Source organism: Nelusetta ayraudi, unplaced genomic scaffold (assembly GCF_046127955.1).
Source record: "Nelusetta ayraudi isolate G7.1 ecotype Tasmania unplaced genomic scaffold, CSIRO-AGI_Nayr_v1 ptg000011l, whole genome shotgun sequence".
NCBI classification, from domain to species: Eukaryota; Metazoa; Chordata; class Actinopteri; order Tetraodontiformes; family Monacanthidae; genus Nelusetta; species Nelusetta ayraudi.
In genome coordinates, this window is record NW_027466061.1 from 21,150,001 (window position 1) to 21,174,513 (window position 24,513).

At 41.1% G+C, this 24,513-nt stretch overlaps 2 protein-coding genes and 1 pseudogene across 3 annotated transcripts in view; 1 reads left to right on the forward strand and 2 right to left on the reverse strand.

Annotated features, from left to right (window-relative positions):
* The window catches only part of LOC142885441 (caytaxin-like), an 11,820-nt gene extending 9,845 nt beyond the window's left edge, over positions 1 to 1,975 (reverse strand). The window contains exons 1-2 of one of the 2 annotated variants that reach the window (XM_076021877.1): positions 1,670 to 1,975; positions 1,201 to 1,435 (exon numbers count right to left, since the gene is read on the reverse strand). The gene's annotated coding sequence lies outside the window, so the exon portion shown is untranslated. Of the gene's footprint in view, positions 1 to 1,200; positions 1,563 to 1,669 lie in introns of those variants that run through there. The other variant, XM_076021878.1, reaches the window with a different exon arrangement.
* An 815-nt stretch (positions 1,976 to 2,790) lies between these two features.
* LOC142884307 (excitatory amino acid transporter 1-like) lies at positions 2,791 to 7,855 on the reverse strand (annotated as a pseudogene).
* Positions 7,856 to 19,095: 11,240 nt separating this feature from the next.
* On the forward strand, positions 19,096 to 23,663 carry LOC142884238 (retinal homeobox protein Rx2-like). Its single transcript, XM_076019752.1, has 4 exons — positions 19,096 to 19,298; positions 19,650 to 20,147; positions 21,325 to 21,581; positions 22,055 to 23,663. Exons 2-4 carry the CDS (start codon positions 19,862 to 19,864, stop codon positions 22,493 to 22,495), a joined length of 984 nt encoding a protein of 327 aa, XP_075875867.1. The 5' UTR covers positions 19,096 to 19,298; positions 19,650 to 19,861; the 3' UTR covers positions 22,496 to 23,663.
* Positions 23,664 to 24,513: the final 850 nt, after the last annotated feature.

Consider the following 24,513-nt stretch of genomic DNA (forward strand, 5'->3'; position numbering starts at 1 on the left):
AGAGCCACTGTTGTACTAGGTCAAGGGAATAGGGCATCGTGATCAGGCAAAATCTTAACATTGCTTCTTATTTATACCCCAGTAAACAATAAACAATGGAGAAAAACAACATTAAAGTTGCACATTTGTCCCTTTTTTTCAGATCGTCATTTCCTAGAGCAGCTAAGTTTGTTGGTGTGGTGCACTCCTGTTGTTGTTGTTGTTGCTGTGATTATTTCTTTACAGTTAACTTAGATATTTATCGATAACTTTTTTTTCTACAATTTATTATATTATATTATTAGTACTTTTTATTTGGTATCATTATTGTTTGTGTGTGTGATAGGGTTTTATGTTTTATGTGAGCAGCTGGCCATACTTGAATTTCCCTCGGCATAATAAAAAGTATATCTATCTATCTATCTATCTAGAGGTGCATTATAAGCAGTTCATTTTTCACAAAAAACAAATTCCAGATCTGCTGAAGAACAACACATTTAGCTTTTGTTTACAGCAATTCTACAAAAATGCTCGGTCTTTGCCTCCCACTAAGACTGATGGTTTGTTTGTTAAGAGACAACGACGAGGTGTCAATGACCCGACCACAGAGGGCAGAATGAACACCAGACTAGGGCACTGGTCACTTCACTTCACTAGGATTTGTCATCACAATGGGCTGATTTCCAGAACTCTGTGCTTTAAAACACACGTCGTGTGAGGTAAAGCATCGAGTTTTCTCCTTTCTGAGGAGTTTATCGATGGGCTAGAAACATAAACTGTGACAGAATTTTCAAAAAATTGGCCACATGACATTAAAGTGTGATATGGGTCCTTGAAGGGACCTTTAAATGGAACTAATCAGCTGCGCCATGATGACTAAACAGTTGGGGTCAGAGGGTCAAGCAGACATCCCACTGATGGCAGCCTGTTCTCATTTCGCTTTTGCTTAATCCTGATCCGTGCACAGCAGAAAGAGTGCTGCTGTTCCCCAGTAATAAAACAACAACTACTTGGCATCCAAAACATTCACATCCCAGACTGGTGAGTCAGTGGTTACCTTTTACATAAGGCTAGATGAGTGCTGACATTTTCAGGCCAATGTGTGAGACTAATTAAGCTGCTCTACATTAAACCGGCCGCTATTTCCATCCCAGACCGTGAAAAAAACAAAAAAAAACAACAACAAAAAAATGGGCCTTCCCGCAGCGTCTGTGTACTCACCGGCAGTGATCAAGGCGACTTTGACTCTGTGCCGTCTTGAGAGCTTCCCTGTTTTGCCTTCAGATGCTTCTCCTCTCTTCCCTCGCTCTCCTCCTCAGATGTGGCCGAGCAGACTGAGGGCCATCACTGTTTATATCCAGAGCCAGGACACGTACCATTAATAACAGGCATCTGACGTCTCCCGCCCGCTGGCTGGTGTTGTGAATGGAGGCTGAGTCGGGGAAATCACCTCCTCCTGAGGAGAGGAGAAGTTGGGGTCATCCCACCGCTCACCTTCAGATCCCGGGCTGCTTTTTTTGAGATGATAATCCTCATCCGCTGCTTTCAGCCTTCTGCATCTCTTCCCAGCCTGCCTGCTTTTCCTCCTCTGCCCAATCCCACCCCCCTCCTCCATCCATCCACCCATCCATCCAACCCCCGGGGGCTCTAATCCTGTGTCGTGGCCGTTATGTAATCACACCTGCCTTACCTTCCACAAGCTCCCCCTTTCAGCTGCTGGGATCGGGGCATCAGCTGGGTTTCCTCTCCTGGTGTTGGCTCCGTTTTGCGCTCATAATTCACAGATTTAATCCACCCCCGTGCTGGAGAAGATGGGCGTTACTATTTCAGCGCTGTTCCCTGGCAACAGCATCTCCTCCACACACACGCACGTCTCTTCCCCCACTCTCTCTCTCTCTCGCTTTTTCTCACTATGTCCTTTAAGCTCTCTCTCTCATCACAAACCCCTCCTCTGCATGAGTTCTGATCCTTTCCTCTCATTTGCCCGCTGTGCTGTGCAGCTCTCCCTCCCTCCCTCCCCTTTCCTCCCTGCCTCAATCCCTCCACCCCTCCCTCTCCCACTCTCTCTCTCTCTCTCTCTCTCTCTCTCTCTCCTCACAGCTGCAGTGAGCTCTAGGCCGTGTCAGTGGCATCTCTGTGACACTGCAGTCGGAGCCAGTTTCCCATTATTCTCTCGCCACGGGTCGTCTGACAGAATAATGCATTTCGGGCGTGTTTACAGATGCCTGTTATTAATGGTACTTTGCACAGCGCCGGAATACTGCAACATGCTCAGGCTCGTGACCGAGAGCATGTGTTTTCCCACGGAACAAATGCACTTAAGACATGATGAATTCAGCGGATCTTAGATTGAGAGCAGTGTGTGTGTGTGTGTGTGTGTGTGTGTGTGTGTGTGTGTGTGTGTGTGTGTGTGTGTGTGTGTGTGTGTGTGTGTGTGTGTTGTGTTTGTCCGTGCAGTCACACAATAATTTTCAGCTTTTTTTTTTTTTTTTCAAAGGGTCATGAATTAAGTTAAATGTCAGCAAATGCTAGCAGAATTTCATAGTGCTAAAACTGTTGGAAACAAGATGCAGCCATGACTCATTAAACTTTAAATAGATTTCAAATATTTACCAGTAACCCCCCCCCCGCCCGCATATATACGTATATACAGTACTGTGTGTGCGCACGCAATTGAGTCGCAGTTTTTATTGGTTTTTGTTTTTACTTTTCAGCCACAAGAGGGTAGCAGAGTGTTCAATATGACAGACATGATCAACCTCCTAAAATAGAAAGACGCACTGTGTATGTGTTGCTCATTTGCCACCCATAGGGCTTTGGCAAATATGTTTAACTGTGACACTACATTGAAACTTGAATTAATTATTGGGACCAAACAATCCATCCGCATCCTCATTCAGCAAAAACAGAGCCAAGGAGACAGAGAACAAATTACAAGCTCAATCCAACAAATATAACTGGAAGATAAATTAATATAATCAAAAATGAATATCCTGTGTTTAAATGCTATTTTCTTGCCTCTTGTATTATTTAAACATACCATGTAACAAATTGTGCAACAACATTAAACACATTTACCATTTTCCACATTCAACTATCATCAATATACAACTCAATGTGCGATTTAATGAGACTTCTGCTGTTGAAAACCTTTTGATACAGGTACTGCTGTCCAGCCTCACAATTCAAACGTGTCAAGGGAGTGTCTGGACAAATGCTGCACAACGGCAACGCCAATACAGTCACCCAGCATGTCACAGTCCTGAGACGATCCCTGTCAGGAAACATACAGCAGATCAAAGTTGAGAGTAGGAAATTGATCACCTGCATAATCTTAAAAATATATTTTGGATGTTTAAAAATGCAAACTAATGCCTAAAACTAAACTTAACTTAAGTAAAGACAATAGGAGGTACATATTCATGTCATATATTTGCATTCCTTTACTCTTTTTAATCTAACAAGCAATCATACTTGCACTCAAAAATAATAAAAAAGAAATGATCACAGAAAGTCCTTTTAGCACACTTACAAAAGCCAATCAACAATCAAGAGCAGTGATATGCCTTCTGCAGGCAGTCCAACCGATGTTAACACGATCACCATGGATACCATGCCGGCCTGTGGGATGCCTGCCGCTCCGGTACTTGCAGCTGTGACAATCAAACTGAAAAAGAAAGAGCAGTGAAGAGGATGATGATGTGTGTTGCATTATCCCTGCTTCATGCGCCCAAGAACAATACAATCACACCCGAACGCCTCTACTGTCAAAATGCATCTTGCTTGCTGTGACAACTGTTCAGCCACACCTGACGGTCACAACATCTTCAGTGTGTAGGTCTTTATTTTACAGTATTTAAGGCTGTAAGAGTCTGTGTCGCCAGTATGAGAAAACTTGTGCTGCAAACACAACACTAGAGGTCACTATTTCACAGCGGGACCCGTTCATGGCATTACAGAAGAAGTCTTCCTGAACTTGAGAGAGAGAGAGGCTGCTCTCGCAGCTGGGCAAGATTAGTTTGTGTGGTGCTTACCTGAGAATGATGATTTGGCCCAAGTTAAAACCTATATTATTAACCTGGGCAATGAATAAAGCAGCTACAGCTTCATAGAGTGCTGCACCATCCATGTTCATTGTGGCGCCTAAAGGGAGCATGAGCCGAGTTACTTGTTTGTTCATGTTGTGATTTTGCTCCATGCAGTGCAGTGTAACCGGCAGAGTTGCAGAACTGTGAGAGAAAAATAAAGATCAACTACACATATGTAGGAAACCCACCTATTAACAGTTTGTCAGACATGTTTGAAGTGTGCTTTGTTCAGGATTTATAAAGACCTTGATGAAGTCCCAAAGGCAGTGGTGAGAGCTTTGAGGAGGCCACCCATAAACCTGAAGGGATTCTTCTTTGTTATCAGGAAATAAATGAGGGGGCAGAGTGATTAAACTGTGGATCAGCAAGCCGACCATCACCGTGAGCGTATACATGGCAACTTCATGGCCTATCTGGCCTGGGTCAGTCATCTTAACGATCTGTCCTGCCAGTAAAAAGAGGGTTCCCACTGGAGAATACCTGCGCATACATGCAAGTATAGACAGATCTTAACAAATGAATAAGACCAGTTGAAAACTAAAAAGGTTAATGTTACTTATTTAGGAAATAACAAATTAAATCAACATCAAACAACATCAAATTTCTCTTACCAGATGACTATGCTGACAAGACGCATTATGACTTTATTTAGGCAGTCAAAGAAATCCCTCAGCAGTTTCCCATCGGTTCCCATCCTGCCCAAAACAAGACCAAAAGCTATGGAGAAGACCAACAGACCCAGTAAATTGATTCCGTCTGAGGTGCCTGGCACTGGTACTCTGTCATCCATGACTGGCATAGGTGTCATACTAACTGTGTGGCAATGACATGAGGGAAAAGGGCCAGGTTGTAAAGTAAAATCTGTCAAGACATGCTTTAAATCCTGATCACAGAAAAGAAACAAGGCAGAAGCTCACCATTGTCACTCATCTCAGTCCCATTAATTAAATCAAGATTGCTTCCAGCAGATGTACCATCAGGATATAAGGTTTTGTACTGTGAATGCAATAAGAAAAACATGAGGTGTGTAAAAAAGTGTAAGGATATGACAATAAAGTCCATTTTCAGTGCAGCTTACCTTTCTGAAACAAGCTTCCACAAGATTAGAGGGAATCGTGTTTCTGTTAAACACAGATATTGGTGTTAAGATGACAATTACATAGCTAAATTACATAGCAAATTGCTTATAATGTAATTATTTTCGCGTTCTCGTTTCGATACATAACTGATCATATCTAGGAAAGAATCCACTGACTGCACAACCTCTGGATCCCCACTAAGAGGGCAGTGGATCAACCGTGGATGAGATCCCAGGTTGGATAAGAACAGCCAGAAGGATCCCAGTGAAGGCAGCAATGATCGTGGTGACCGTGTAAAAGATGAGGGCCTTCAGACCAGTTCTACCATTGGAATTTCTGTGCACGGATGACATTCCTAAAGGAAGAGATACAACAGCACTCTCTATTTGTATTTAGGAACTAGTAAATGTGAACTCAAGCATAATTCACATCCCATCACTGCATTGTGTCATTTGTGTCATTTTAAAACAAATTAAATTTCACAGATCCTGGAAGGAACATGGAATGATCTGTCGTGACTCACCCGTGATGAGACTGGAAATGATAAGAGGAAGCACTGACATCTGCAGGACTCGCATCAGCAGCTCTCCAGGGAAAGATAAATACCTTATTTCCCTGGCAGTCATATTACTGCCTCGCAGAGAAAAGCCAAGGCCTCCTCCTGAAAAAAAAAAACAACAAAAAAACGCCCTTGACTAACTGTATTGATATTTTTACGATTTAAAAGGATTGACTGATTTCTAATGACCTCTGAAATATGTTCTAACTCAAAAGTTCAAATAAATGTATGCAAATGCGACAAGGTGCAGAGGGCCCGGGCAGGCTTCGAACCCCAGACTCCCAGGTAATAGTCATACACGCTATCCAGTCGGCTAAAGGGATATCCCCTTGGCCAAGTAGCTGCGTTATCAATTGGAGGCATAGTGACAGGACCCTCAACAGTCACATTAAAATAAATAATGTGCCAGTTTATGCCCACCAGGTAAGTATCTCATAAATCTTTGCTTAAAAGTTAAAAATAGTATGTATAGTTGTCCGTACAATCACCTGTAACTTCATCTCAGCAAGTCAGTCACCATGAGTGCCTCCTCAAATTCAGTTCAATCTTTTCTTATTCACTCTTCGCCAGGGAAAAGATTGTTTGTTTGTTTTTTACCTTGCTAGCTTAGTTCTTTGACAAATGTATTAGACAATTCAAGCTTCTTTTCTTATTGAATAGTATGGTAAGTAGTCATAATGCAGTCATTGTGACTATGACAAAGGCCTGCCTCTTGAGAAAAGTCTTAATATTAAATCCACTCCTGGATGTAGATGTATGATTTGGGAATGAGCAGCATCTGCTACCCACAGACTCATGTGAGATCACCTCAGGCACGTCAGACGCCTCTGGCTTTGTCTCTTTCATTGTTGGTCGTCAGATTTGACAGATTTGACTGTAGAAAATAAAAGGTATCAGCCCTCTGATGGACAGAATAGTAGACTGCTCCTATGTAGACCATTAAAGGGACTTCACCATTGTGTGGTGGTGCCTAACTAGGAAGCAACAATTAGTTTGCAAGGATGAGTGAAATGAATTCGCAATGCATCTTGAAGACATTACAAAAATGATAAATTAAAAACTATATCCTTGATTTATCACAGAAATGCATCCAGTCAATGATGAAATAAACAGTTCGGAAAAATACAACAATCTGTTCAACTTACAACATAGATCTCGACATAAAATAGAATACTATGGTGAATACTGAAGCGAAGTTGAATGTCTAGAAGTCTGAAGTGTTAATGGAAAAAGAACCGGGAGAGAATTAATTAATTAAAGTTTATCAAATCAAATCAAAAAGATTACATAACAAGATAGTAAGATGTAAAATTAAATCAAAATTCTTACCTCTGTTTCTTTTCAGGTTTCAGAGTCAGGCTCCAAAAGCGTCAGATAAGTTAGGAAGCCAGTCACACTGTGTAACATGATATTGCATTAAGACAAACACATTAAGAGAGGAAGATTAACAAGACAAAATATGCTGCTGCTACTGCTGCTGATTATAGCCCTGGGCTCTTTAATCAGCAGCACAGGTAAAATGTTAGTTTGATGTTTTTTTTGAGTGTGTACCATTATTCCCATCATTAAATAATCATATTCTATTTATCCCACTCTATTGAAATGTACCTTATTACAGCAGCATTTACTGTACAGGAGAGGGGGGGGTGATATTGGTCATGAAAAAGGCATAAAAAACAAACATTAACACTTCTATTAACATGTGAGCAAAAAAATAAAAGATAAGAAATGTTTTATTGCGCTACAGTGCAGTTGCACGGCAATGAGTGCAGTAGTACAGCCTGATGGCTGTATCATTATTCAAACAGACTTTGACTATTCATCACTGTGTAACAGCGTGACTAGTAAAATAATAAGAATATGAATATCAAAGGTATCTTGTTCTCACTCTGCTCCAGACTCGTTGCCTGTGGTCATGCCTCTCTCTGCTTTAGCACTGTTGTGGTGAGAATGTTCTTTCTGCCTCTCCTGATCATCATTTCATTCAATCATTAAAGACTTTATTTATCCTCCTGCCCCTACAGCCAATATTAGCTGGATACCTTGTCTGGCATTTATTTCCTTTCTTGACTGTTTGGACCAATTTTGCGTACGGACTTATGAAAGACTCTTTCTAAACTGTACACTGTTGTCGGACCTCTCTGCACTCAAACGTACGTGCATGTGAGGTTAATTGAACACTCTAAATTGTCCGTAGGTGTGCAGAACAAAGTTTCAGTTTTAGCAGAAAACTAAAAGCAAGCACCGGGCAAAAACGATGGTTAGAAATACTGTACACTGGAGATGTGTTATTTTTATGGGGGTAAATTAGATGAGTGGTTCCTTTAATGACCTTTAAAATAGCCAGTACAACAAAACTATGCTGTTGAGGGAGAGTTTTCTGGTTTTTATATGTTGTAAACTATTTAAATCATGAGAAAAAAAAATCCCCATCCCCAGACCTACATGGAAGATCCTGATGCCATCTCAAAACGGATTGAGAAGCTGCACTAAGTAAGGTGGATGTGGTGGACTGCATGTCTTTTTCAACAGAGCAGGAGGGCGGGAGGCAGGGAGTGATAATCTATGAGGGTTAAAGACCCCTCAAGATGGACATCTGAACCTGATGACTTCCCGAGGTGTTTACCCAGCACGGTCCCAGGGGTTACGATTTTGGTACCTGCCTCCTTGGGGTTCGAAGCGAGCGGAGCTGACACCGTATGGGTGACGTAGCAACGTGCAGGGCACTGATTGGGTAAAAGTTTTGACGAAAGCCAAAGGCAGTCTCTCACGAAAGACCAAAACCGCCAATTTTTTTTTAGCTGCCCCGCGTGTGGATTTTTACAGTTTCACGTATTAAAAACTGAAAAGATTATGAAACTGTACCATGGGCGAACGTAGAACTACAGACGTTTCTGTTGTCTGTGGCCGAAGAAAAAGCTCATAGAGAGCTGGACGGACGGAGCGACACGCAATGAAAAGCCTTCCTGGTTTCGCAGCCGGTGGCCGTCGCTGTACAGCGAAACAGTGGCCGGAGAAATAAAAAAAATAAAAATGCCGAGCGACTACCGAAGCACCAAGGACTACAACAGTCTGAGTGGAACGAACAGAGAAAATGTTGATTACATGTTGTTAAAAATGTGTTCAGCCTAATTCGGATGCGATGGAACACCGACGCAGTGGCCAACGGGAGTGAGACGGGCTCGACTCGGCCGGTGGACGACGAGGGAATAGTCGGCCACGACGATATTTGAAAACATGCTTGAGGACTGTAAATGTGTTTTGTAACATCAATCAACTTTAGTTTGAAGGCTATTTGCAAAGTAGAGCCGTTGAATCGTGTCGATAAACCGCTAGCCACCACCGCTAACCCCGAGCTATGCTTGTGTTGTGTTCGCTGGCAGCGAAACTTAAGAGGCGGCGATTTTGGCTCGCAAGTTTCGTAAGTTTCATTCCTATAGCGATTTTTAAACGCTGCTCGCTTGTTAACGCCGGTCGAATAGAGTTGTTGCTGTTTTGTGCTTTGTGTGGACTTAAGTTTTGCGGATATTCTTGTCTAATAATAAACGGCTGTGAGACTCAAGGTGATCGTTTCAGCGTCTACATTTTCTCTTCTAGGACAGTGTTTTGATACAAGTCAATAGTATGAAACAAAATAATTCTAAGCCCTATGAAAATGTCTCGCACAAAACAAAACAAAACCACGGTTAATACAAAAAGTGAATCCTATGGTTTCCGGGACACGGGAGGCACAAAAAAAAAAAAAAAACCTTCGGTTCGCCTTGCAACCGTGACTCCGCCCACGCTCAGGTACTGGTCGGGCTTATCGAAATACCTTTCAACCGAGCTGTCCCGTACCGTGAAGGGCTGGCACTAGCCGCACAGGGCTAGTGGGTAAACGCTTAAGTCCATGGCGAACCAAAAATACTGAGTTTAGAGGACAATATATGGTAGCAGCGGTGAACATGTCAAGCAGATTAAAGGTTTCTCTAGCCCTTTTAAATCCTAAATCCACTGGTGACGGAGGTCCCTTCAGGTCGTGACAATAATCTACGAGAGATCCTTTTCCTGAAGCCTCGGCTCTCAGTGTAACTGTGAGGGACTGTGCTGCAATGGCAAAGCTTCAGCCACTATTTAAACAGGAATATGAGACAGTCTCTGCTAATAGTCATGTTATTTTTCTTTATTCGTGATAATACTTAAAAAAAATATACATGGCAGATTCCTTCCCCTGCCACATATGGTACCTTGTCATGTGACCTATACATTTACAAAAGTGTTTCTCTTGTGGTTTTGCAAAAATGGCTATTTTAAATTCGAAGTGTGATTTAATATATAGGGTATATTTTCTACTGTTGATGACAGTGCAATGTGAAGGATAATGCAACAGTGCCGTTGATTTCTACATTTCAAGGAGGTGAAAACAACCTAAGCCTTTCAGCTCAGTGCAGACCAATGTTTCAATTTAAATCAGTTTTGAGATTATGGTACACATGCCTTTCACCTGTGTTTGTTACACTATGTCTAATTTAGTCATTAGTGCAGGTTAGCGAGGGAGACAGATTGGCCTAAATCCCGAGGGTCTATCCTGCTGCATCCTGTTGCCAAGGTGAAGACGCCAATCATGAGCTAAACCCTTTAGCGCTTTTACTCCAGCCACTCCAGTTATCGATACAGACCGATAATCTTGACCAACAATTTGGGACGTTGGTGTACCAAGCCGCTTTATTTCAAATGATCTCATCTTTTGTATTAATAGTCAACATCCTCTTTTACCCACTCCTAAAGAAAAGAAGGAACTCTTTCTTTAGGAGTCTCTTCTCTGTGGACAATCTTCATTTGATTGTGTTGGATGGAAAGGAGGGAGTTTCTGACTGACTGTACTGCGCACCGAGCTTAAAATAATGACATGATGAGAGCAGCTTCACTGAACAGCAGCGGTCTTGCCACATCATGTCTGTGATCACATCACAGACACAGTCAGGAGTAATTAGTTACTCTTTTCAGGAGTTACTTTGACACAAGGACAGGACAAAACGATGCAACTCAATTTCAAAAAGTATGAGCAAAGTATCAACAAGTATCATGTATCAACAACAAAAAAAAGCTCTTAACAAGGCTGCAGCACAAAGTACAAACAAAGGCCATCCAAAAAGAGTAAAAACTCTGGAGGATCAAAAACTGGAAAACACAAAACTGCTCACGTGGGAGAAATGAAAACTTTCTCACGATAGTAAACCTGGAAACACCTGACTACAATTGACTTAGCAGGTGTTACTTGACGCAACAGAACAGGACAAACTGACACAAGAATCAAGAAGGCTACAATACTGCAAGAATCTCTGCACATCAAAAGCGCTTTAAAGATGAAATATGTGGAAATAGCAGCAACATACTGTACCTGCATTCTGCACCGAACACCCCGCTGGCTGCTGACCTCGCACAGGTGTTCACCTGAATTTATGTCAGACGCTGCATGAACCAGATGTTGCACACATTTGTTTTCAGACTTCAGATGTTCAGCAGAGAGCAGAACTCGAGTGTATCTCCTGTGATTTCCTCTGGATGGTGGCCCTTCTGTAGTTCATTCGTCTCAAGTGACATCAGTGTCTCCGGTGGAAAAGTTAATTTACAGCAATGTGATGATAATTAACAGAGGAAAGACATAATTTAACAAGAGCAACAAATCGGTGCACCTGACCTTGTTTAGCTATTCATTTATTCTGCTATTTAAAAAAAAAAAATATTTGTTTAATAATATTCTGTTTTTGGTTTGTTTCCAGCGTATATCCCATTGACAGACCTTTGCTCACTTGGTGCTCACTGCACTTGTTCCCCCCTTTTAACTACCTTGATGAGTTGCACCTTACCCTCGCCAAGCTCTCTGAGAATAACCAATCCACATGTGATCTGGTCGCAGTTTACTTCTAAAGTGACATTTTCTTCTTTTCGTAGAGGTCTCACTTTGGGCAAAATGTATTCGCCCGATGCGACTTTCCAGCATGTCAATGAGTTCACCGGCAATAATCAGATTCCATCCTGTATTCCTTTATACACTTAACAGTTTGTTTTGTTTGAGTCTCCTTCCAAACTTGAAGGTCTATAAATGTTTTAGAGGGAAGCTAAATAAATGAATGATGAAGCTGGAAATAGACTCCATTCTCTGGATGTATAACAAATTTCTTTTTAATAATAATTAATCATGAGAAGCTACTCCTCCAGAGTCCAGTGCTAAAAATATTTGAAAATGGATATAATTTGGGACTTTAAAACAAAAAAATTATTTCATAACCTCATTCGTTTTTTTAAAAAAAGATGAAGATAATATGTATTTTTCGAATTAGAAATGAAGAGACTGGGGACTCTTGAACCCGGTCGCGTTTTGTGTGATCCAGGAGTACCATCAATAGACGAGTCTGTGGCTTATAGGGTAGCTTTAGGTGAAGGTTTATTTCCTGCGACTTCAAGTCAGCCAGAAAAGCAGATTAGGTCCCTGCATGGAATAACTTGTCAGGACTTGGTCTCTAGACGCTGCCATTAAACATGTCTCCTAATAGGGATGGGTTGTTCGCAAACGAACCGGTTCAAAGAGCCGGCTCTTTGAAGTGAAGGAAGAGAGCCGGCTCCTGACTGGCTGGGAGCCATCTTTTTTTTGGCGGCAGCTGATTGTTGTTTTTTGTTGTTGTTGATGTTGTTGTTGTTTTTTGCGAAAGCCACACAAGATCAATCATGTATGGCACTGTCTACCTGTGCTGAGCACTTCACCCCTGAGAGGCAGAGAGTAAAGGAAAGTAAAGGAGAGATGGAGAAAGACGCAGATAATAAACGTTATGCTGGACATCCAGGAAGTAAACCAGCAGACGAGTTGATCCATATCCAGTCGCGGAGTTGGCAACGATTTAGAAGGTGTTTTAGCGGAGATTTTGTGTGATAGAGAAATGTAAAAATAAATTTTATGTCAGAAGCGGGATGAACGGAATAATGAATACCATATAACACACACACACAGAGACACACAAGATTGGCATTTAGATTTTTTGAATGCCAATCTTGGCTAAACTGATTTTTTTTTTAGCTGTGTGGTGAATTCTTCTGGTGGCTTCGCGTGATGTAGATGTTGAAGGAGTCTTCACTGACACAGACTTAGTTGTATAAAAACTGGTTTATTTGCAAAGAAGTCAGAAGTCAGACAGGCACCATGGAAGCCTGGGGATGTCTCTGGGCCGGATGTGAGCAACTCCGATGATCCTTTGTTCACATCACCTCTTATACCCCCCAGCAACCAGGGAGGAAGATGCTAGGAGTGGGGGAGAATGTATGCATTCCATAATTGCATCCTCCAATGGCCATCTGGTTTTAATTTGATGGCCGTTGGCAACAATAAGACCATATATGGAAACTGACGCCCTTAGGGAAGGTGTGCAGCGGGTTCACTGCTGAGTTCCCATCAGGCCATATACATAAGTTCAAATGATGTCATATACATAGGTCCAGATACTACAGCTGAAAGCTGCTTTTTGTTTGTTTTGCATTTTGTTTTTGTTTTTATTTTGATGTTCGTTCACTCGTTCATAGTTGTATTAGGGTGGGTGTTTGTTTTGGTATATTATATTTATTTTTTACAGTACTGTGTTCCATGATGAGTGTATAAATAATACACATTTCATATTTTTGACATCATGAACATTAATTTTAAATTTAGCACATCATTTGGTCATAAAATAAAAGAAGCAACAGAAAACCTAAGGAGCCACCTGGTGAGCCGAGCCAGAGGAACCGGTTCTCTGAAAAGAGCCGGAATTCCCATCACTGTCTCCTAATGAGAGTGCTTTAAAACAATAATTATTTAATCACCTTACTATCTCCCTGATCGTAACGAAGTTAAGGTCTTATAGCCCAACTGAAAGTGAGGCAGTCTGTATGTGACATGACAGTTGTCTCGCATTAAGGGCTTTTAACAAGATAATTTTATTCAATTAAAGGCTGCTGCTTCTCCCAAAAAACATTTGCCCAGTAAACATGTGCAGTTGACATAGTGCTGATAGCTTTGTCAGCTTCATAAATCATAAATTCTCTTTCTGCTGGCTAAAAATGGTTCCTACGACGAAAGTTGATTATTAGAGCGTGTACCATTTGATGATGCACTTAACACTGTATCTGTGTCATTGCAAAGGAGATAATCGTGCTCAGATGAGGAAGTGTCGGGGAAAAGATAAGGTGGTGCAGTCCAGGACAAGACATCAAGTGGCTGCGGATCAGTGCCAATCTGCAGCTCTTGGCGCGGCTAATCGCATTAATAGTGGGTCAGGACCTCAGCAGACCACCTCTAAATAGACACAGATCAAATCTGCCGCCAGTGTGAAGATGGACTTTGTGAACGGATGACGTCACCATTCTAAAGTGGGTTTCAAAGTTAATCCTCGACGACAGAAAGTAAAGCAAAATTTCACTGTATTTGCAGGAGGTGGTTCATTATCGTGTGTAAATCTCCTCCTTTTGTTTGAACGCCAGATCAACTTTGACCCCGTCACAGGCAGACATTTGCAGGGACGCTTTAATCCTAACCCTGCACAGGAGCAGACAATCTTGTTATGAATATGGTGACAAAACTAACAGGGTTTTTGGCTTTAGACTGGAGACATCGTACTGCCGAGATTTTCATTAACCAAATCCGTTGCTCTATTAGCTCAGAGTCAACTGATTCTATTAACGTAAATGTTTTTTAAGACGTCTATGCTTCCCCTATTAAACCTGATCCTCCAAACGACTTCTTCACCCATTACACACCCAATGCCTCATTAGAAACTCCTGCGCCTCCCAGCATCAACACATGCAACTCGTAAGTGGCGTCGGTCCTATCAGTCAGTAAGCAGAGATACATTTAATGAATGCTAATCGAAGGTAATGAACAGACAATGATCAGGTCTAACCCTGTTACATAGGCTCATCTATATTGCACTTTGCCTATATGAGTGCTTGTTGGATATTTTATTCACAGTGGAAGCAGAAACAACAGTGTTGCAGCACCACTATACAAGAAAGTGTGAATAAAGTGAAGTTTATTTATTTAAATATTAATAAACAATAGGGTGAGGCAAAAATAAAGAGGGAGGACCACCATGTGCTGCTAAGAAATATAGCAAAAGCAGGGCAACCCTAACTGCTTAAATTCATCTTCAACTTAAATGCATCTAAAACCAAAATCCTTCGTAACTACTCTGTCAAGATGAACAAACGTAAATACAAATTGCCAGCAGCCCTATATTTGGTGATACATATTTGATAAACTAAACCATCAGTGGGATAAGTGTCAAAATAAGTGTACAAATGAAACCTTACCCTGGCCCAATCTGGCAATACACCCTTCACCCAGTTCAGAGATTTGTCCTTGGTGGATAAACCAGCCTCAAGTTCATTGTACTAAATGTTTGTTTAATTCCTCTTTCTTCAAAGAAAGCAATTTGAAGATGCCGTAAGCTGCAGTTAAAACTGACAGACACAATAAAGGGAGCTTTACAGTAACTTTAACTGACAGACAGGGCTGGTGATGGTTTGTTAGTCTCTGGTTTTAATGACTCTCACAAAGATTTCTTCTTTTCCATCTTTTCAAGAGGCTCCGACAACCTTCCTGCTGTGAACTGTTTTCCCTTGTCACTAGCATTGCTGCAATGTCTTAGTGGTGCCTCTGCTGACTTTGATCCATCTTTAAAGAAAGCTTTACCCAAAGCCACCTGCCTCAGTTTCTATCCTTTAACCTTTTAATACACTGTCCTTATGCTGGGAACATTTTGTTTGGGCTTAGGCCCCTTGGACAGTGAGCCATGGCACACATTCCAACAGGAAATCTTCTCCTGTGGTCCACCCTATTGGCCTGGTTATATCACTCACAATATCTGCCATGGAAAATGTATTTAATAAGTTGCCTGAACAGCAACAAAAAGCTATTGAACGCATCACTTGATTACAAATAAGCCTTGTCAGTACATGTATTATTATTACTATTTAGTAGCGGCTATTATTAATTGTAATATTATTAGTATTATTAGATGTTTTGTGTGTGTGTGTGGTGGTGCTCTCTAATTACATGTGCTTATCAGACTTGTTATCAGGTTAAAAAGTTCACCTGTAAGGTGAAAAAGCATTAACCCCAGTTGTTCTTCGTGCCAGCCTGACCAATTAACAGGCTAAGTAACTCAATCCAAACACACATAGTTTCATAGTTTCACTAATCCAAGACCAATAGTATCACTCTTACAATACCATAATAACTGACACAAAATATGGCGTTGCATCATTCAATAATGGTGTTGTGGTAAAAAATTCCGATATTTGAGGTTAACTTTAACTTTGAGAAATTGAAATATTACTTGTGGTTGTTAGGAAGTACGCCAGTAGGGTATGTAAAACTAATGCCTGAACCTAAGGAAAAAGGACAATTTCACTTATTATTATCGTTATTATTATAACAATATTATTATTACGTTATTATCCAGTATGCCTTTGCTTCAGAAATTATAATCTCCATTCCCTTGTCTAAATAAATGTAAGGGGCACTTCACTTCCACCGGTTGCTGCACCCTCCTGTCAGTCAACAATGCATACAAATACATGTAACTGAAGTGTTTCCCTAAATGCCACACGCGACATAGCGCTTTGTTGCACTGCAGGATTTAGCTGAGCTTCATTTCCAAATCCAGGGAGTTATTTCACTTGTTGATTTATTTCATGTAGATAACATTTTGAAAAAACTCCCTGTCACAAAATGAATCACAAAAAACCATCACAAATCATTACGTGTTACCAGTGTCTCGAGATTTTACCCTCCCTTTCAATCATCTCCCTGCAACCCCCTGCCGCTAACCATCCCCCTTTCCCCCTGTAAGCTGACACAGCGCCTTTGAACATTAGCCGATTTCTTCCTAATAGGATCTCAGAGGCTTAAATTGTCATCTGATAAAACTAAGGCGCTTGATAGCGATGCTGCACCCTCTTAACCAATTTGTGGTCAATTAGGATAATGGGGAAACAAGCAAAGAGGGACAGCTTTAATATATTAATGTGATAAAATGATTATCAATTGCCTATGTTGTGAATGGTCTTAGGAAGTTCTTGGAAGTATCATACAAATGTTGGCCCCTTAAGTGGGTCAAGCTTTAAAGATCGTGACAAATATTTAAAAGGGTTGTTGCCATCATTGTCTCACGGCTGACATTAATGAAATTGTGATGACATAAATGGTTAATTTCAACAGTCTGTTAATTAAAAAAAAAAAAATCTATATACATACATATATATATTTATGGTTGTCTTTTGCAAATGCTAAAAAACAATGCACTGAAATATTTTGTGCAATTTGGGAAAAAATACTGAACTGACTGAAATGATATAACTTACATTTATCAAAGATCTGGAGGGCACACACACATGCCCCGAATTGACTCAGTAGAACCAATCATTTTGGATCCCGTGCTGGCTTAACTTTCTTCACAGCCGCCATATGGCCACAAACTACTTTGTGACAAATCTCCAGCACAAAGACAAGTTCTTTATTTTAATGAACTTGGAGCCTTGGAAAAGCCACACACTCAAAGGTAATGGGCTTGTTGCTCTCCACTTTCTTGGAAGAACAACCCCGACATCTAAGAAAAGTTCCTGAGCCAAAGCCTTTTAACTTGCAGCCGTTCTGCTGATTGAAAGCATTTACACACAACCAGGACCGACCATATGTCTTTAAACTGGTTAGCAGTTAAGATTCCTCAGCTGCTTAGGCACGTCGCAGACAGGTGTTAAGGTTCTGTGCAGTGATCTGACCACTCCAAGAATTGGATCTACTTGCTGCATGGTGTCCATGACAATGTCACATGGCATTGTTTCAAAATCAGGTGTATCATTTTTTTTTTTTTTTTGTAATTTCAGCAGGTCAAAACCAAAACACTACTGACAAAATGACCAAAACTGAAAGGCTTCTTAAAATGTAAATATTGAGCCCAAATGTATTAAAGAATTTATACTACTATTGTGACTACTACTGGTTGCGTGAGGGTGAGTGTCATTGTTTGGCTTTCGATGTGGCCCTTTCATAAACCAGCAGCAACTTCTACAGGATGTAAGCTGCATTCACGTGAAGACAGCTGGGAGCACCTCCAGCAACCATTTATTTAAACATTTCCTCTGAAAAATGGCTCTGAATGTCTTTGTAATGCCTGACAGATTTTCTTCTACTAAGACAAAGCTTCATACCTGCACAGCTTAATAGGTTTAACTTATTTAGAAAGCATGAAAACTTGAGAGCCAGTGAAAAAGGTAGAAGATAAAATACTTGAAATAAGTTGGCATAAAAAACTTTTTTTTATTTTTTATTAACACAAACAATTTTTTCCAGATAAGAACTAATTGGAATTCTTTACAGGTTACACAGCTGTCGGAAGCCTAATTGCACAACTGCGGTTATTTGCTGGTTAAGGTTGAGTTTTTCATTTCCAACGATACCGAGATTTCTGCACTGGGTTATTGTGCATTTTTATATTTTATACAGACAGAGTGAGGGTTTCACACAGGCCGCATCCTATTATCTCACTTCATGCAAAAAACACTGTGGTTGCATTTCCTTGCAAAAGAAAATGTGGTGCATGGAAAGGAGAAAAGAAACAGAGCAATGACGAATCCTTAAGGTCAGAACTGATCTGTGCGACACCTACTGCAGAAGCCACAACCTTGAGTCTGCCAGCTGGCACTCTTACAGGCCACAGGAGAAAATGCTCCCGAAACCTGGCCCTGAATTCTAATGTCAACTTTCACATTGGTACCAATTTACAAATGTTTGGCAAAATGCACACGTTATACCAATGTCAGCTTGAGTTCTTTTAGAGACATGATACACTTATTAATATTAAGCAATCCCATTTGAGAGGCGTTCTCAAACTAATTCTCTTTTCCATCCCAAAAAGGTTCAGTATACATGTGCAAATTATTGTTAACACGTATGAGTTTTTTTTTGTCGTTTTTTTTGCCTTCTGAATTTTTCATCAAGGTCATCTCATTGGCACTGCCTTTGAATCTAATTGTCAAATATGTTTTTTGTTTTGTTTTTACAGTGTGCAGCCATTCAGCATAAGAATCCATCTCAGTATCTTTCCCCCCTTTACTTTGACTATAATGAAGGGATTAACGAAAACCCTCGGTACGAGCCGAGCCATTATCTCTCAGACAATGGATTTTTTGAAAGAAAGTTTTGTCCAGGCTTCATTAGCAATGGCCTCCCTCTGTGGTCTGAATGCAGGACACATTTGGAGCAATTACTTGACCAGAAAACAACTGTCAGTCATTCTTAAAGGGGAAGTATTCCAATTATCAAACCTCTTAAACCCTGTGCTTGTACTCCCACTCTGCCGCAAAAAAGCATTGCTACGCACCGCGGCAGAGGAGGGACGAAGATATTACATGCGTCGTCGTGCAGAGCTCCGACAGCTCCCCTGCTCACTTGTGTGTCAGAGGATTGGAAGGACTTATCCGCGAGCAACAAGTGCCTCCAGCAAATATTGTCTAGTGGCACTCCAGTTTCGATGGACTACAGAGGCACCATGTGCTCTTTTTGAGGGAGGAATTGCTTTTAGGGTAAGAGTTCTGTGTTGGTATTTCTTAAGCTCAGTTTGTTATAAATTCTGAAATCATCCTGGTGATGTACTCAGGGAACATTATTTAGTGTTTGGTTGTTTTTTTTTTAATATAGAATTTTTAGGAACAAGTTAACGGTCTGACTGAAATAACTTTTTCTACGCATATGTTCACTCACTGACCCCAAAAACCAAATAGTTCAGCTAACTTTGCTTGAATCTACCAATACAACTGTTAATGGCATTTTTGAATTCATACAGTTATAAAATAATCAAATATTTCCTTTTAGGTACAAGAACCTGATCTTAATGTATCAATTGTGTGTGTGTGTGTTTTTTTTTTACTCTCCAGACAAAGATGTGATTTTTCTGCTTTGGGTCAACACTAGCCAGCCTCACTGAAGCCATTCTTTAAGGATATGGCCTTTAGGTGTGACATACAGTAAATCTGCTGCCCATTGCATGTGAAGCATCGCTGCAGCTCTGTGCAACAGGTGCTCTGCCTCGTCTTACCGGTAGCACTTTGATTCCCTGCGCAAAGAAGAAGTGTCTACAAAGGCTCGGATGCATTTGTCAATGGATAATATGGGGATAGTGGACGATGGTTGCCTTGACGGCTATGACATGGCCAAAGCTGCTGGCTCAAGCGCTGGAGGCCGCGTGCACAGTATCGATGTCATACTGGGATTTGCAAAAGACCAGGAACCTTTGCTCCATTCGGTGGGAAACGACGACGGCCCGAAAACAAAAAGCGTAGAAAACCCGTTGCAACCTGAAAAGCTGGTCGCCTCTGACCCGTATGTGCACATTCAAGAACTGGGTGACAGTTCCCAAAAATCTTCTTACTCCGGTGAGCCTTGTTATTGTGACAAGTGTACAGTAGAACTACAGTACGTTAGATGGCCTGCTTGAAAATGTTAATGTCTCACACAGTTTGCTAACGAAAGTCACTTTTTTTTAAGCAGCCCTTCGATGTTGATCTATGTGTAACTTGACTTTGAGAATGCTGTGTAGGTACTACATGCTCCTAGTCTAGAAATAGTCTAGAAATGAATGAATAACTGTCTTTCTGTCATGAATACAACTTTGTGAAAGTAAAAGCCAGGATGCAAGCTTTCAGTGTCAGACTGTCTGAAATGACAAGTGATGTGTAGTCAGTCTTAGGTCGTCAGTATATGGTGCAGTAAATGTAACAGGGTTGACTTGCAAAGACAAGCAATTCTTTATTCTTTTGCTGTGTTTTTTTAATTGGTCCTCTTTAGTATGTTATATTCTGCACCACGCAACATGACCAAGATCTCCCTCTCAGAATGATATTACAATTTGACATCAGAGTGACTCCTTTGTATTTGTATCTATAAATAATTGCCACACTTATCATCTCCCCTGGCTCAATTAAGATAGAGCACAATGCAAGAAAGAACACAAACAAACATGCAAACAAAAAACAACTCTCATACGACTCAATTGTCGAACTGTTTGTTCAAAGACAAAGCTTTGTCTGTTTAAAGCCATCATGCTTTCATAGTCATAACCAGTTACCTAAAAACTATTTGGTACAATTAACAAGCTTTAGTGCATCTTACACATGGCTCACTTGCTCAATTGTACATCCATTTAATCGGCACTCTGACTGTTTACTTGGCTTGCACAGGAGCCGAGTAAAGTCCCTTGTTATTAGGGGAGGCAGGGACTCGCAGATTTAAGAAGTAGCATCTGCTACAGTGGGATTACAGCAAGGGAAGTTTACTTCCGTAAACCCCTGGCAGCCATTCTAGTAGCAGCTGTTTGGGGGAACCAGAGCCACAAGAACATGCAAAGTGTGGGAGATGTAGCCACTATGAAGAGGAGAAGATGATGTGCTTGTTGGCCAATTTGAAATTGCAATTGTTTTTAATTTTGCTTTTAATCAGCTAATGTTTGACTTACCATTCGCCTGTATGATGTTTGATGAGATGATAATACATGAAATGTTCACTTTCTTGCATGTTTTACAATTCTTTTTTTTTTGTGTTTGTTCATGCCAGAAAGTGACATTTTCTCTGTTGACAAATGCAACGAAGACATGAGCAGCTTGCAGGGGGACCTGGACCCTGCTGAGGGGTCTCCAGAGGCCGCCAAAGATGAAGACCACAGTAAAAAGAAACACAGGAGAAACCGGACCACCTTCACCACATATCAGCTTCATGAGCTGGAGCGGGCTTTTGAAAAGTCCCACTACCCAGATGTCTACAGCCGTGAAGAGTTGGCGATGAAAGTCAACTTGCCTGAAGTCCGAGTTCAGGTGAAGCTGACATATCCACATTGTGCCACTGGTAGTGTAGTTTTCAACACTTTAAGGTGAAAAAAGATGAATGATATGTCATATGCCTACATTAAGAAAACATTAGACATGTCTCTTCCTTACAAATGTGCATGCACACAGAAGTGTGTTCACACGCAGTCCCATGAGCATTCATGGAATATTGCTCATATCACATTTATCCACGACATGCACAGTCTAATAATATGTTGTGAGCTCAATGTGACCATTTTTGTATAAGCAAGCACTAAAAAAAGTCTAATTCCAAACAATCTAAAAGGTTGCTCAGAATAATCGGTTCAAATACAGATGGACGCCAACAATGCCAAGAAAAAAAAATCTGATTTATGGTTGAAAGACACGATATGGCGCAATCATAAAACATTGCTAACTCATGCATTACCCGTCAGCATCGCCGCATCAGTACCCCTCATCCTCTGCTCCTCGATGTCCAGGTGTGGTTCCAGAACCGCCGGGCCAAGTGGCGACGCCAAGAAAAGATGGACACCAGCACCATGAAGCTCCCCGACTCTGCCATGTTGTCCTTCAACCGGCCGCAGATGCCCCCCAGCGTCGGGCAGGTAGCCAACCCCATGCCCCTGGACCCGTGGCTCACCTCGCCCATCCCCAGCGCCACGCCCATGCACACCATCCCGGGGTTCATGGGAGCGCCGCAGGGTCTGCAGCCGGCTTACCCCAGCCACAGCTTCCTCAACAGCCCACCGGGCATCGTTCAAGGTATGCAGCCCATGGTCGGCCCTCCCCCTTACCAGTGCCCCCCCATCTTCAATGATAAAATCCCCATGGATGATGACAGGAGCTCCAGCATCGCCGCACTCAGGATGAAGGCCAAAGAGCACATTCAGTCAATGGATAAAACATGGCAGCACATGTGATCCAATGATGCACTGTGGACACTTTTTTTTTTTTTTTTTTTTTCTTTTTTTTTTAGTTACTGTTTTATTCACTTTTTATTTCCTCGTACCATGAGTACAAGACACCAAAGGAGTCATAAGGAAAGAACTGGAAAATAAGTGAATTCACTTTGTATACACAAATACACAACAACAAGGACAAAGGACTTCATGTCACCAGTCTGTTGTGATTTAGCCCTGAAGATTTGGGAGCGCTTTCTTCATGCGGATATTGTATGGTAAAATGAATTTAGGAATATTTTCAGCTGCCGTCGGCTACTCGGTAGCAGTGAGGTGGATGAGAACTGTGGTGTGGAGTCCAAAAAACAGTCAGTGATGCCCTGAAAACAGTGGTGTGTTAGTTTCAGCAACATTTTGTATTTGATGTCTTATGTGAGTGAAATGTTTTCTATTTGAATTAAAAAAAAAGTTTCCTTTTACATACCAAAAGATATCTTTTGTATTTATAAAATATGCAATATTGACCAATACTTTTCCGATAATATGAATTTTCCTTCATCACTGAAGCGAGCACGTATACACATTTAACATTAGACCTAATAATTGCTATGCTGAGCTTTGAGAGCGTTTGCTGACGACTTCACCACTGTGTTTCAGATACACGTGGCATCAATATCTGTTTCCTGCATACTTTAATAGAAAGACAATACACATCTCGCATCTTTCCATTTGTTCAGTTCTTTCACTCAATTCCTCCTTCTTTCTATTACATATAGTCGCTTTGAACGTGAGCACAAACCAGCATTTCCAAACCACTACGCCGTAAATGTAAGCTTGATCAGGTGAATGTGTGCGTTTGTGTCTCAACAATTGAACTGGCCTTTTTGGAGAACACTGAATCCTTAGGAGGGGGGGAGGTTAGCAGAAGCCACAGAGCGTAAGCCGGCTCAGAGGCTAATTTAAACAGACAAGCATACCTCTTAACACCTAATTACTTCTTTAAAAGCGATTAACCCCGGATTGTCAGCCATAGACAGTATGCCCTCAGTTGTCCCAGAAAAACCATTTTCAAGACCTGATTAACTTCATTCCCCCATTTGCGTTTCTTTAGTACAAAGGTAACGGCTACTAATTTTTTTTTAATTTTTTTTTTAATGTTAATGGTTTTATTAAATCTCATTTCAGTGTTGACAATATATTCACTTAAGTTAAATTGGACTTAAAGGGAGAAACCTAATGCTCTGCTGGCAGCCTTTAACCTCTCAGAAGAGACACATATATTATGTAACTGTGCCACCGACACAAGAAGGAAATGACGCAGTTGTGACGTTCGTCTGGGACTTGAGGTCAGTGTGAAAATGCCTGCGTGTTTTATAATGTGGGTGTTCTTGTCGTGTGCGTGTAGGGATCTTCTTTTGGTTCCTACAAGGTAGCAAATCTAATAGGATCAAGAAAACACACAGAGAGTTAGGCTGTCTTTCCAAAGGTGTCGCTGACCACTGGGGAACCGCTAACAACTGTGGGCACCACAAGCATGTGTGAGAAAGATGAACCGTTCACTTCACTTAATTCTTGAAAAAAAAAACCATTAAAATAAAAATAAAAAAAAACTCAGAAGAGGTCAGTTTTATAGATTTGGGTTGTTTTATTAATGCAACAGTTGTGGACAAGCAGTGACGCTACCAGCCAAAGAAGCAAAAAAAAAAAAAAAGTTTTTTACTGGAACTCAAGGCCACATGCTACGTGATGGTGTTTAACATTTTTGTACATTTTGAATCCATATTATTCAATAATCTGTCAGTCTGTTTTTTTTTTTAATAGAATGTGACTTATCTTCCATGTGCAAAACACAGAATAAAGTTACAGTTGCACTGCCGCTGAGGCCTTGGTGATTGTGGCTCTTGTTTGTTTTTACACACTAGCACTGCTAGGCCACAAAAGAGAGAGAGAGAGAAAGAAAGAGAGAGAGAGAGAAAGAAAGAGAGAGAGAGAGTGAGAGAGAGAGAGAGAGAGAGAAAAGACTCACCGCTGATAATTAG

Coding starts and splice junctions, on each gene's coding strand:
- LOC142884238 (XM_076019752.1), top strand. CDS start 19,862: ATGCATTTGTCAATGGATAATATGGGGATAGTGGACGATGGTTGCCTT. Junction 20,148..21,324: donor CCAAAAATCTTCTTACTCCG/GTGAGCCTTGTT, acceptor TGTTCATGCCAG/AAAGTGACATTTTCTCTGTT. Junction 21,582..22,054: donor TGCCTGAAGTCCGAGTTCAG/GTGAAGCTGACA, acceptor CTCGATGTCCAG/GTGTGGTTCCAGAACCGCCG.